General features: G+C 56.6%; 1 protein-coding gene across 14 annotated transcripts in view; it reads left to right on the top strand.

Annotated features, from left to right (window-relative positions):
- Window positions 1-14,453, top strand: part of ATP2B2 (ATPase plasma membrane Ca2+ transporting 2) — a 368,357-nt gene that overhangs the window by 294,862 nt on the left and 59,042 nt on the right. For 7 of the 14 annotated variants that reach the window (XM_070463331.1, XM_070463332.1, XM_070463323.1 and 4 more), the window contains 3 exons: window positions 7,259-7,384; window positions 8,953-8,985; window positions 10,090-10,149. In XM_070463331.1, coding sequence (XP_070319432.1) covers window positions 7,259-7,384; window positions 8,953-8,985; window positions 10,090-10,149 — 219 coding nt within the window. The remainder of the gene's footprint in view (window positions 1-7,258; window positions 7,385-8,952; window positions 8,986-10,089; window positions 10,150-14,453) is intronic. The other 7 variants (XM_070463334.1, XM_070463335.1, XM_070463330.1 and 4 more) reach the window with 3 other exon arrangements.

Raw genomic sequence — 14,453 nt, forward strand, 5'->3', positions numbered from 1 at the left:
CACACAGTGAATTCCACAGGGAAACCAATGACTGGCAGGGACCAACACGCTGTCCTCAAAAGCCGCAGGGCCCACCTCCAGCAGACCCTCCGGCTCAGCCCCCTGCAGGACCCCCCCTCCTCCCTCCTCCCTCACCCCTGGAACCAGAGCCTGAACGGCATGAGGTAACCCAGGACCTCAACAACCCTCTGGGGCCCGCTGCCCACCCTGCCCGCTGAGCGCAAGGCCCGGCACGGGGAACCGGACCTGCCGCCACTTCCACCGTCGCCGGGGAGCCTAGGACGACACCATGACCGCGGGGAGGCCCCGTCTGCCACTCGGCCCGCGCTCTCTCCATTACACTACCCTGCCTCTTCTCCACGAGAGGCAGCGGGGTGTAGTGGATAGAGCACGGGTTCAAGTCCCGGCTCCACCTCTCACAGCTGTGTGACCCCGGGCCATCGCTCAACCTCTCGAGCCGGAGAGGCCGCAGGTGGGCGGAGGGGCCTGGGGTGGTACCGCACCAAGGCCTGCCTCACTGGGTTGTTGTGAGGGGGACGGGCTCATGGATGCTGAAACACTCTGCCGACTTGGAGTGCTCGTGGGCGTGCGTTACTGCTGTTGTTAACCGTGTCGATAACAGTAACGATGACAGCATCGTGTCTGGGCTGGGGACGGCATGGACTTGGCCTGGTGCTCGTGCTGGAGGCAAGTGATAACCCCCCAGAGAGGGCCTCCGTCCCGTCTTCACGTCTCTGCTCTCAGGAAAAGGCCTCTGAGACGGCCCAACCTCTCCACTCTCCCTGCCCAGAGAGAGGCTTTGGAAGTCAAAACCTGGAGAGTGAGGAGCTCTGGGCTTAAGCCCCAGCCTGTGCCTTGTGTGCTGTGCCGCCTCAGTCAGCCGTTTGACCTCCCTGGGCTCAGAAGCTTCATTTCATAAAGCGAGGCTTCACTAGGCCTGCCCACAGGGCCTCGGTGCACCCCACTTGTCATCACCAGAGGCCTTGAGATGCCATCTGGACCAGGTCTGGGGCAAGTCGGAGGCAGAGGTGGGCTTCAAGCCTGCAGTCGGGTAGGTTCTGGCCCACACTCTGCTGCCAGCTCAGAGGCTGCAGAAATCACCTCCAGGGGGACTAGATGAAGGTTCAGGTGGGGCCTGGACAGGCCATCCTGTTGGCTGGAGCCTGCAGAGTTCCCAGGGCCCAAGCTCCTTTCTGACTCACGGATGGATGGACAGACGGGTGCTGACACTGCCCCCCCGCCACTCACCTGTCTCCCTCTCGCTCCTCAGGGCCGTGTCCCCAAACAGCCCTGCCTCAGACTTTGTGCATAAGCCCTCCCTGCAAGGGGGAGAGGAAAACAGCCGGAGCCACCCAGCTGCCCCAGCAATGTGCTTTGAAATGCAGGTGACGACGGTGACCTCCCCAGGGACCATGGCCACCGAGTGGAAAGAGCGGGCCAGAGTGCAGGGCACGGAGGGAATCTGTACGTAGTGGTTCTCTTCTTCCCCTCCTCCCAGAATACTTCCGGCGGCTCCCCACTGAACCCCGAACAGACCCCCCAACCCTGCAGCCCTCCGCTCAGGCCGCTGCTCCCTTCATGAGCCCTGAGCTTCAGCCCAGCTGATTCGTGGCCATCTCCTGCCTCTGCCTGGACCGTGCCCCAGCCCCTCCCTGCTCCCGCTGGTCTAGGGGCCCTTGGGTCTCTGTTGTCTTGTGTTGTTGCTCATCTGTGTGCCTGTCTGCTCCCCCAACTAGACTGTGAGGCCCTGGAGGGCAAGGACCACTGGGAGCCCCTTGGCACAGAGCAGGACCCCACCACACCCATCCGTTGCGTGAATAAGCGTGGCCCAGACAGGGAGCAACTCGTGGTCAGTCTGTCCGCTCAGCCTCCACCTGCCCCTCCAGAGTCCCCGAGATGCTGCCTTTAATAGAGGCTGCTCTCTCCCACACCAGAGGGGCCCTCATCTCCGAGAGACCTGGGTTCCCAGACTTTACTGCCGAGAGGCGATGACCTAAGCCAGACCTCTAACAGGGGACAAAACAGGTCCACAGAGGAGAGGGCTGGCCACAGGCCGCTCAGCAAATCAGAAGCAGACCCCAGACTGATTCCCAGGTCCCTTCCTCCTCAACCCAGGGCCCTCTCCATTGGCCATCCCTCAGGTGGTGTATTCTGAGGGGCTCCTTGGGGGCTTGGGGGGACCACAGGACGGTGCCCAAGGGAGCCTGGTTCACAGTCCAGTCAGGGCACCCCTCCCCAGAAGGGTCCACACGCAGAGACCTGTGTTTTATATGCCTCAGGTTGTACTGTGGGAGCTTCGGCCCTAGGGCTTAAAGCTTGTCCCCCTGCAGGGGATCCTGGAGCTGGGTGACCCAGTCCACTCGATTCTTCCTCTGGCAGGAAGGGGCAGCCAGGCTCTGAAGTCCTCGTAGGGGAGTGGGGGGCAGTCCAGGGAGCTGTGGGGAGGAGGGCTGGGCTGGATGAATTTGACCCTTTGTAAAACCGTAAAGATGGCTTCTGGAGGGAGTGTGGGTCCTCCATTATAAGTGTAACACATGTCCACCAAGAAAAATGCAGAAAATGAGATAGCAGTGACAGCGGTGCTGTGGGAGGCAGAGAGGAAATGCACTCAATCCTGCCCCCCAGGGGCTCAGGGGCCAGGAGGCACCCCCTGGGGAAACTGCTGGCAGAGGAGACTAGGGGAGAGGTGACATCCTTTTATAGGAGTCAAGGAAGTCACCTAAGAGGAGGGGTGTTTGTGCTAAGCCTTGAAGAGGAGGTTTCGGACAAGAAGTGGAAGAAGGACATCCAGGCGGTGATAACTATGTGAGCAGAGATGGGCATGGGGCTGGGGTCGGCGGTGGGACGGAAGGGTCCAGTGAGCTGCGCCTATCCCAGGGAGGGGGCACATGGCAGAAGTCGGTGGTCCGGGGCTCGGAGAAGGTTGAGAGCTGACCCAGGGGTTGCTGATTAAGGCATCTGAACTTCGGGGAGCTGTGGAGGGTCTGAGCCAGGGGACGGTAGTCAGAGCCGAGGCTGGGCATGCTGCTGGGGTGTGGAGGGAGGGGGACCAGCGGGGGAGGTGATGCCCCCAACTCCTCTGGCCCCTCTAATGCTGAGGCCTGGAGGACCCCCGGGGCTCCTTGGTGCGGGGTGGGAGGCATGCTGGCCCTTCTCTCCCGCCTCCCCGTGTCCCTGTGTTGTGACCAGAGGCCACCTCTCTGGCTTCCTCTTCCTTCCCCCCTCCTCCCTGCCTCCTGGTGCAGAGCCGCCAGCTCCCTGCTGAGCTGGGAGTGATTAGATCAGAAGGTGATTTGGGGTCTGATTATCTTGGGTGGAAATTGGCCCCCTGTGTCTTTTTCCATCCGGCCCAGGGCCGGGGAGGTGGGGAGCGGCTTCTCTGTCGACACCCAGGCCAAGCCAACTTCTTCACGAACATGTTTAGGACCAGCATGTGGCCTTGTTTCCTGAGGAAAAGCAGCATCTGACCAGCCGGGCAGGGGGCTCTGTCCCTCCCCAGCCAGGCACCCTTCACGGGCCACTCCTCCCAGAGCCCCAGGCTTCTCCTCTGCCAGCTGAGGGCCAGCGCGAGCTGATGAGATGATTGCGCATGAAGGGTCGGGGTTAAGGTTGGGGTTAGGATCGGGGTGAGGGCACCAGGCCTGGTGCGGAGTAGGTGTCCTGCGGAAGGTCGTGCTGATTACCATCCCTGCCGTCTACACCCTGTGAGTGTGGTGAAGTGTGTTCACCCCTCACCTTTAAAGATCTGCAGTGACCTCACACCACCCACAGGTGACCTCTCTGCGCCTTAGTTCCTCATCCTTCTAATATCACTGATACTTAACAGTCCATCCTGCCAGCCCCGACACAGGCTGAGCCCGCGCTTGAGAAAGCATTTTGTCAGCAAGTCACTGTCGTTCCCGAAGCCCCATAATCGGCCCAGGTTGTGCTAGTGCCCCTGGTGAGGAGAGCATGCTCCGGGGTCTGCCTGTGATGGGAAGGCGCCAGGCCTGGACCTTCCAGCCTGGAGTCAGTGTTCGAGCGCCTTCTGCGGTCCCCACTGGTCCCTGCGTGGGGATGGGTGCAGAGCCTGCGGATGGGCGCGGAGCCTGGGGACGGGCAGGAGCCTGGGGATGGGCAGGAGCCTGGGGACGGGCAGGAGCCTGGGGACGGGCAGGAGCCTGGGGATGGGCAGGAGCCTGGGGATGGGCGTGGAAACTGGGGACGGGCAGGAGCCTGGGAACGGGCTTGGAGCCTGGGGACGGGCAGGAGCCTGGGGACGGGCGTGGAGCCTGGGGACGGGCATGGACTGGGGATGGGCAGGAGCCTGGGGACGGGCTTGGAGCCTGGGGACGGGCAGGAGCCTGGGGACGGGCAGGAGCCTGGGGACGGGCGCGGAGCCTGGGGACGGGCGTGGAGCCTGGGGACGGGCGTGGAGCCTGGGAACGGGCAGGAGCCTGGGGACGGGCTTGGAGCCTGAGGACGGGCTTGGAGCCTGGGGACGGGCAGGAGCCTGGGGATGGGCAGGAGCCTGGGGATGGGCGTGGAGCCTGGGAACGGGCAGGAGCCTGGGGACGGGCTTGGAGCCTGGGGACGGGTTTGGAGCCTGGGGACGGGCAGGAGCCTGGGGACGGGCAGGAGCCTGGGGATGGGCGTGGAGCCTGGGAACGGGCAGGAGCCTGGGGATGGGCTTGGAGCCTGGGGACGGGCTTGGAGCCTGGGGACGGGCAGGAGCCTGGGGATGGGCAGGAGCCTGGGGACGGGCAGGAGCCTGGGGACGGGCTTGGAGCCTGGGGACGGGCAGGAGCCTGGGGACGGGCGCGGAGCCTGGGGATGGGCGCAGAGCCTGGGGAGGGGCAGGAGCCTGGGAACGGGCTTGGAGCCTGGGGGCAGGCGCGGAGCCTGGGGACGGGCAGGAGCCTGGGGATGGGCGCGGAGCCTGGGGATGGGCGCGGAGCCTGGGGAGGGGCAGGAGCCTGGGGAGGGGTGCGAAGCCAGCTGCAGAGCGCCTCCCCTGAGAGCCTGGGTTCTGGTACGGCTTGCTAGGCTCCAGGCTGCCTCTGGGAGCCTTCATGACTTAGTTTACCCTTCACGGATGGACAGACCGACCTTTACCACCTCAGAGGAACTTACTGGAGAATATCTGTCTGTCTGTAAAGCACTCTAAGATCCTGACATCCTAGAGGCCAAACGGCTGGAGCACCACAAACGCGCGCACACACACAACCAGACATGTGTGCAAACCTATTCATGCAGACACACCATCTCAAAATATGGCTCAGGTCCTAGAAGAAAAAGGGAAACGTAGTAGACGAAACCTCTTGAAACACGAAAATAGATTCCTTGCTTTAAGGAAAGTGCTTTCTGCCCTGACTTAGAACCTATTCACTCTTATTTTACATGCAATTCTAATGAGTCTGTCCACCTAGACTTCAAGTCTGAAGCAAATCAGGAGACCAGGAGAAGGCCGTTAGTGACAAATGACCCTGAAAGCAGGAAGAAATGACCATCGATCTTGAGGGGAAAAAAGGAAAACCTGAAAAGAGCAGGAGTTTGAGAAACAAGTATTCAGGGGTGTTTGGTGTCTGGGCTCGTGGCCATGGCCGCCTGTCTGATAGACCAGATATAATTCTTTCTGTGCAGTCTGGGGACGGCTGGAGACCCCACACCATGCGGGACTGGATTCTTACCTGTCTGCTGAAGGGGGAGCTATGCGCTCGTATAGAGAATTTTCTAGACAGAGCAGTAAAAATGAAAAACCACAAAAAAACAAGCGCCTGACAGGCCAAACTTCACTTCCGTAGGTTCTTTACTAAGCAGAGTGCCCTCTTGTCAAGTAGAAGTTGACAACGAAGACCCCAGAGACGAGTAAAAGTGGAGCTACTCTGCTCAAAGGCCTCCCACCTCCCTCCCCCACAGCTCCCCTCAGGCCCTTGGAAGAATTCCAGGACCCTTTGGAACCCAGTTTCAAAAATGTAAAATTCTCAAAAGGGAGTTTGTAACTTTTCTTGTACAGTGGACTCCTGGAAAGGTCCAGGGTCATCATGGGCCACCACTGAATAAGTGAAAAAGCTTTGAAATACATGAAATACCTTGGATCACAAAGGAAGTCAATTATATTGAAATAGTTAAAGTAATTAGAAAAGAATAAATATGTGGTGTAGTAACATATGCATTTCTTTATTAGTATACTGAATAACGAGATCCAGCAATCAGTGTAATAGCAGCCTTAGTTGTAAAATAAGCATAAGCCTAAAAAGTATCTTATCTTGGGGGCGTCCCTGATAGCTCAGCTGGTAATGAATCCACCTGCAATGCAGGAGACCCCGGTTTGATCCCTGGGTTGGGAAGATCCACTGGAGAAGGGAGAGGCTACCCACTCCAGTATTCTTGGGCTTCCCTTGTGGCTCAGCTGGTAAAGAATCCACCTGCAATGAGGGAGATCTGGGTTCAGTCTCTGGGTTGGGAAGATCCCCTGGAGAAGGGAAGGCTACCCACTCCAGTATTCTGGCCTGGAGAATTCCATGGACTGTATAGTCCATGGGGTTGCAAAGATCTGGACACAACTGAGCTACTTTCACTTTCCAAAAGTATCTCCAGCAGTTATAAAGAGATATTTTTAAGAAACTGTGATTTTTGTAACATGTGTAATGGTGTTGTGGGCACTGCTGACACTCCTGGAGTTTATTGACTTTGTTCTTTGTTATGGAGGAAAAATGCTGAATTTCAGTTTGATGTCTGTGAAAATAAAGATTTCATTGTTTCCTCATCCAAGTTCACTGAGCCCTGAATTCTTTCCTCAGATCTTTGGGAAGAAAGTGAACTTCATTTTAAGCAGTCCTGCCCAGGGCTTAGTTGGCATTTTTCTTTCCAGCTGCAAAATTAAATAGAATGAGGTATGGTTCTAGATATATCAAGAAAGGAAAAGACAAGAGTGGTACCTGCTTGACCTGTAAGACAGGGAGAGGAGGAATGGGGAGAGAGAAGAGAGAGAAAGGAACTCTCTAGGAATGGGGAGCAGATGGTAAGCCTGAGCTTTCTAGGGGCCTAAGAGCTGAGTATAGCAGTTGAGCTCCTGGCTCATCATAGCATTGTCCCAAGGTATAGTCATCTTTAAAGGACCCACTACCGTGATACACATTAAACCTTCTGTAGGAGGTGCCCCAGGACCTCGACAGGCAAATTGCCAGGAGCAGACTGGGACCAGATTCCTCCCACTCCGTGGGGGAGGGGGATCTGGGCTGTGCAGTGGTAACTTGGCCTTCATCCCCATCCCTAGGTACCCACGTGATGGAGGGCTCTGGACGGATGGTGGTGACCGCCGTGGGTGTGAACTCTCAGACTGGCATCATCTTTACCCTGCTGGGGGCCGGTGGTGAAGAGGAAGAGAAGAAAGACAAGAAAGGTAAGCCCAGACCCCTCGTGGACCAGGAGAAGAGCTCTTAAGGCCACATTTTTTTTGTTGATTCTTTCACTCAAGAGTTTTTGAGTGCCTTTTATGTCCACACGCTGTGCCAACAGTCACCTCCTGCATCCTTGAGGCCCTGCTTGGGCCAGGAGGCTCTGTCTGTTCCATCTCCAGGGTCTTGTCCCAGTCTCTGTCTTGTCCAGTCATGTCATGGGGGGCTCCCCTTCCCCTCGGAACCAGGCCAAACGTGCTGAGCCTTTTCTTCAGTCTCCAGCCTCAGGTGTGACCTGGTCCCATCATCAGCCCTGATATTGAGTAGAAAACCCCACCTGGGCATATTCCATCACTACTCTCAACTCCACTGGGCAGAGCTGCACACTCAGTGGAGACTCTACCCAAAGGTGATGGGGAGCTTCTGGGGAAGGTGCCTCCAAATCAGCTGTCGTGAGCCCCTCTCTGATGCCCCTGGAGCTGCAATCTCAGCTGAGTTCTGTCTCCTCCTCCCCCAGAAGCAAGTGTCCTCACTCCATGGGCTCCCCTTGGTGCAGCAGTTTGGCAGCTTGGGCTGCAAGTCCTCTCAGAGCATAGGAGGGCTGATTGGGAGACGTGAGCCCCAATCCCATCAGACCGGGCCTAAGTCTAACATCCAGCTTCTGGTCCAAAACAGCTGGCTACTTACCCAACACACACTCAGTCTTGGGGACCCTCCCCGTCTCACATCTTCAGTCCTTTGTCTCCTTCCCTAAGCTCCAGAGGAGAGTCCCCAACATCCAGACCTTCTGGAACCCAGGGGAAGGAGATGAGATAGTAGATGACCCCTCTTTTGGTTTTAGGGACAACAGGACTAACCTCCAGCTCTCAGAGGTCAGCCAGTCTCTGGGCCTGGGTTACAATCAAAGGTTACTTGCTCCCAGGGCCAAAACCTGCTTCCTACTGGGGTCCTCCTAAGATTATGGCTGCCACAGCAGCAGGAGCAGTGGCAGTAAGCTATGATCCGTGCAAGCTGAGGTAGACACTGAGGACAAGTCTTGGCCATGAGGCGCAGAGCGCAGCAGGGTGGCGTCCACACAGTGATGTAGCAGCTGTGGCCACCAGCGGCCCCAGGTGCAGGCAGTTGGCCTCACTGGGGCCTGGGTGAGGGCCAGAAGCACCCAGAAGCTACCACGGGCCAGACCGGTGTTTTTTACAATGCCGATAAGAAAACAGGCCTCTTTTGCCCGGCATGGGTCAGAGTCCCTTTCTGAATGTTTACCTGCCCTTTACCGAGATGGGGACAGCAGTGCAGAAAGAAGGAAGAGGTGGGATGTGGAGGGGACATGGCAGAGGAAGATGGAGGGCAGCCCAGCCTCTCAGGCCCCTGAGAGCAGACCCGGGGGGTTCCCAGGGCTGGACCCCCTTAGCGCTTCCATCCCATCGCCTCCACCAGGGACGCTGCTTACAACCCTCCATTTCAAGATGACTCTGGGCGTGCTGGAGTGTGTGTGTATGTATGCATGTGCGGGCGGGCGTGTATGTGGCTGTACATGCTTCTCCTTCATTAACATGTCTCAAAAATCATCACACAGGTGTGAAGAAGGGGGATGGCCTTCAGCTACCAGGTACAGTAAGACACCCCTCAGGGTAGAAGGGGCTTTTAGAAGTAGCAGCAGCCATTGACCCCTGAGCCCTGGCCCCAGACCCCCAGCACACAGCTAGAAGGGTACCCGATGGCTGGGGGCTCTGCCCCCCACCCCAAAACTCCTCTGTGGTCCCAGCCCAGCAGGACAGGCCAGCACCCCATGCTGCCCTTCCAGTGCTTCCAGGGCGGATGGCACCCCCACTGCTTCCAAATCCCAGACAGTGGCACGCCGTGTGCACTCAGCACCACGTGACCCCACAGAGCCCCTCACCTCACGGCACGGCCAACTCACCCAGCATCTATTCCCTCTCCTTCCCACAGAACCCGTCTCCCCCACCCCAAGAAAAAACAGCCAGAGCGAATTTGAGCATCTCATATCACTTTTGATTTCTAAATTAAGGAAATCTCACTAGAACTCTCTCTGTCTCGTGCACAAGGTGCAACATGCCTGATGTCATCTTTTAAGTGGTGGGGCATCTCCTATGGGCAAGACCAAGGCAGCCTTTTGGCGTCAGTCAGGAAAGGAGGAGTTGGCCATGGGCAGTGGCCTGAGTCAAACGCACGAATCCGAGGTCACTGCGGTGAACAGATGTCCTTCCAGGACACAGCAGCCGTCACAACAAATGCCCATTCAGAATGGCCGGCGCTATTACTGCACCCCGTGCTGAAACGACTCCTGGCCATGGGTCCCTCTGGCCATGATGGTCAGCCAGCAGCCCCCCAACCTTCATAGAACCCTCACTGGCAGAGAGACCTGCTCTGTTGGTTGGGACAACGGGATGCCTGGGTCCAGACCTCACACCGACCATCCCACCTACCAACGTGGATCACCCTCCATATTTTATTTCAAAGACCCTCCATGTCTGAGTTTCTGCCCTCCGACTTGTGTGTCATCTCCACAGGAACATTTCACGCCACCCCCCACCCCCAAATTTGAGTTTCTTGATTTCCGGCCAAGATGTGTGTTTCCAACCATAGTCTCATCCCTCCCCGCATGTTGGTTCGCGTCTACTGTTGCTGCCGTCTGCACTGTTGCTCTCCTCCATTTTGACCACTGCATTTTTCATCCCTCCCACCCCCACAGCGGCCGATGGTGCGGCAGGTTCAAATGCTGCAGATAGTGCAAATACCAGCCTAGTCAATGGTACGTCTCCCGCCCTGCCCCCGGTGAGCTCTCGGTCTTGGGCGGTGGGCGCCTCCCCACCCCCAGCTCTGGGCTTTCTCCTCCCTGTTCGGGATGGCCCAGACTTGGATGTGCATGGGCAGCTCGGGGACGGTTGTCCTCTCAAACACGGGGCAGGTGCTTAAGAGAGAAGCCACCCCCGGGCACCCAGCTCCGCCTCCACCAGCGGAGGTCAGAGAGGGACGTGACCCTGGCTTCAGATCTGGTCTCCCCTCCCTCCCTGGAAGCAGCATCCCTCCCCGTGTGGCCCTCTCCTAAGCACATTCCTGGTCCCGGCTTGGGGGAAGAAGGCCCGGGGTCAGGACCGGGCTGAGGCTGGCCTCTGGGTCCCCGGGGCAGGCTCCCATCCTCGACTCACACCGTTCCCTCGAGGCAGGGGGACCCGGGCCGGTGTTCAGCTCCTGGGCCCCGCCCTGTAGCATGGCTGAGCCACTAGTAGACGTTCTTTCTCTTCTTTTGCGGACCAAACGAGCAGGGGGTTCGCTTGGGCTTGGGCCCAGCTCTGTCCCTCTGGTGTGGACTGGTGTTTCTTGCTGTTGCCTGCGCTGGAGCATCTGTCCTGAGTCTCTGCATTCTTACCGGCCCTCCCAGGGATGGGCGATGGGGGTAAGGGCTGCCACTGTACCTTGGGTCTGCATCTCACCCTCCTTACACACAGGCAGGAAGGAACTCCATTCACTGGCCTCCGCGCCTTTGGAAGATTTCACACCTCTATACCCTCCCATCTTCTCTGGTCATCCCCGTCCTCAAGTCAGGTGACATAAAGTCACCCGGTCTGCTCCTAAGAGCTTTTAGGGCTCGGTCATGAAACCATTGCCCCCGAGAATTGAAGGGAAGGGAAAGCTTTTTCTTTCCCCAGCGTTGCTCATCCCAGGAACTGGGCAGCAGGTTTCTCATCCATCATATCATTTACTCCTCACCACCCCCAGAAAACATGGAGCTATGGTTCTGCCTCCCCCTCCCCTCCCCTGTCCCAGACCTCTGGCTGAGCCACTCGGATTCAAAGTGACCCAAGACGGAAGCAGCAAGCAGATGTCAGGGGCTGGGCAGCACTCGTCTGTGAGCAGCACCTGGCCAGGAAGGGCTAATTCGGGTGTGGGTCTATTTCAGGCACAGGAAGAGAAAAGAGGACAGCCTGGGGTGTGGGAGGTGTCACATGTGAGGGAGGGGTGGTGCTGGTGCTTTAGTCGCTAAGTCGTGTCCGACTCTTGCCACCCCATGGACTGTGGTCTGCCAGGCTCCTCTGTCCATGAGATTTTCCAGGCAAGAATACTGGAGTGGGTTGCCATTCCTTTCTCCAGGGGATCTTCCTGACCCAGGGATCAAACCCGGGTCTCCTGCATTGCAGGCGGATTCTTTACAGACTGAGCCACCAGGAAAGCCCTAACAGGGAGAAATGATGAAGGCAAATCCACATGGGAGGAGGGAAAGGGGAAGGAGGAAACAGGAAGTGACGTCCTGCTTCCCCGCACCCTTCCTGGAGGATGAACCTGCTGGGACCCCCATCCAGACTGGTGGGTCTCAAAAAGGCAGCAGCCTCACTTCCAGTTCAAGCCAAAAACCTCCATATATTCCCAAGAAAAACTGTAGGAAAAGATGGGGAAACATCATTTCTTACCCACTTTCTGTGCACCAGGCTCTTTGCAAGCGTCTCATTTAATCCTCACGATAACCCTGTGGGTCAGTTTTTCGTCCCCACTTTAAAATGAGGAAACTGAGTCTCATGGAGATCAGGATGCTAGTCCAAGGTCACAGAGCTAGACAGTAGCAAAGCTGGGACGTGAAGCCAGGCCTACCTGGCTCTAAAGCGTGTGCTGCTCTTCCTGGTATAAATGTCACAGTGATGTAGGGACTTTCCCTGGCGGTCCAGGGGTGAAAACTTCATCTTCCAATGCAAGGAGTGCAAGTCCAATCCCTGGTCAGAGAGCTAAGATTCCCACATGCCTCGCAGCCAAAAAAAACCAAAACAGAAGGAGTATTGTTCCAGATTCAATAAGGACTTTAAAAATGGTCCACATCCTCAAAAAAAGAAAAGCTTTAAAAAATAAATAAACTTCACAAGCATGTTAAGAAGTCTTCCGTGCAAGGATCCTGTGGTCAAAACTGTTTAAGAACCACTAGGTAGAATTGGCTTCCTCCTCGTTGCAAAAAGACAGCCTCGATTGTGCTGTGGGGTAGAGAGTTAGAGTCACACAGGGCTTCCCAGACTGACGTGGCCACGGGACCCTTCCTGGCTGAATGTCGTGGGATTGGTAGACCCCCCAAATATACTTTGGAGCCGGTGCTCTAAGCTGCTGCTACTTGAATTGTGACTGGAGGCCCGCATGCTCCTGGGCATCTCCCAGGAGCTTGTTAGAAATGCAGACTCTCAGGCCCCACCCAGACCTAGTGAATGAGAACCTGCCTTCTGCCGCGGCCTCTAGTCTCCAGGCAGAGTGCGCTGAAGGCTGAGGATGCTAAGCTGAGCCTTGTGAGTGAGAGAATGGACCACTCCTTTCCACTCCTTGATCTGAGCCGAATCAGGATGACCTGGATGTGGAAGACACACTCAGGTGGCAGGACGCCCCCTCCTCACTCCACCCCCGCAAGCCCCTCCAAACTGAGTTCTAAGGGGTGTCCCATCCATTCTGGAGGCATTATAATTGCCATTTTAATTTTATTGTTTCTTTTATATTTATTGACATGCATGCATGCGTGCTAAGTTGCTTCAGTCATGCCTGATTCTTTGTGACCCCATGGACTGCAGCCCATCAGTCTCCTCTGTCCATGGGATTTTCCAGGGATAGAACCTGCATCTCTTGTGTCTCCTGTATTGGCAGGCAGATTCTTTACCCCTAGCACCACCTGGGAAACCCATTTATTGATATATCACTATTGAATACATCACTTTTAATCACGATTTTAAGTGATACATTGCTCTTAACCCTGGACACTTACAGGGTACTTTGCAGTGCTTTTCATAAGCATCACCTTGGTTGAAATTGTGCATTTCACAGAGGGACAAATGTAGGCACGGGTAAGAGAAGTGACGCCTCCCAGTTCTCCTAGTTAGCAGCCTGTCTCCTCAAAGCTTGTTTATTGGGTCTCCTCACCACTGACCCTCCACGTCCAGGTTTTCCACATCCATGACCCTCACAGTGCCCAGAGAGGACTGATCCATTTGGCAAAAATGCACCTGGCATCTGATGCAGAGAGGCCTCTGGGTCTCCACCCCAGACCCCGTCCTGGTTCCTGTCCTCCATCCCAGCTCCCCTGAATCAGCCCATCTTCCAGGTCCCATGGGGAGCGGGCAGAATAGCACCCCACCACCGTTCCAGGGCCGGGGAGCACTGGTTTGGCTAAGGAGAGCCCCCAAATGAGTCCCTCGCTTCCAAGAAACCAGGCCATCTGCACCCAAGTGCCCCCAGGACACGGCTCCCTCCCTCAGACATATGCGTTGTTGATTATTTTTCTGGCCACGTGATCGCTATGGAAATACAAGAGGAAATTGCTGGCTTGGTTAATGGATACACGTGGGCTATTGCATCTGGTAATGTGCAATGCAAACAGAGATCCCTCTGTGCCCCTCACACCAGCTCCTGAAACCGAGTCCTCTGGTGCCTTTTAGCCCAGTTAGTGAAATCATGTTTAAACATAAAAACAACTGTTGTGGTTCATTCCTGTCAGCTCCGAGAAGCCTTCTTCCGTGTTGTTCCTTAATCTGGTAGAAAGAATTTTAGAATACGGGGGTGGGGACCTTTCTCTCTCAACCCCAGGGCAGGCCACTGACCCTCCGGCACTGTTGCAGAGATGATATGGAGCTGGCACCCAGGAAGCCACTGCTTCCCTCTGAGGCAGTCAGTGGAACGTGAGTGCGGTGTGGGGACGACAGTGTTTGCAGAGGTCATCGGATGCTCTGTGAATGACGGCTGCCTCTGAACCTCCCCCAGCCCCAGTTTCCTCGTTGTAAAATGAGAGGGATGAAAGCCCCTCCCACCCCGCCTTGCAGGGTACCAGGAAAACTGACAAGACATGAGACACTTGCAAACTGCCAGATGCTGCTGGGCGAGTGGTTATCACAAAAGGTGACTTTTAGGTGCTCTGGGAGGCGAGATGACAGCCTCTTGTTATGGAGGTGGAAGCCAAGCTGGGAGCAGTGAAGTCACAGGGCTAGTTGGTGTTGAAACAGCAGCTTCAGGAGCCCAGTCACACCACTGCCGCCTCAGTGCCTACCCCACCGCAGGCTCAGGGGATGGGGGTAGCTGCTTTCTCCCAAGGAGGGGCAA

Source organism: Odocoileus virginianus, unplaced genomic scaffold (assembly GCF_023699985.2).
Source record: "Odocoileus virginianus isolate 20LAN1187 ecotype Illinois unplaced genomic scaffold, Ovbor_1.2 Unplaced_Contig_2, whole genome shotgun sequence".
Lineage (NCBI taxonomy): Eukaryota > Metazoa > Chordata > Mammalia > Artiodactyla > Cervidae > Odocoileus > Odocoileus virginianus.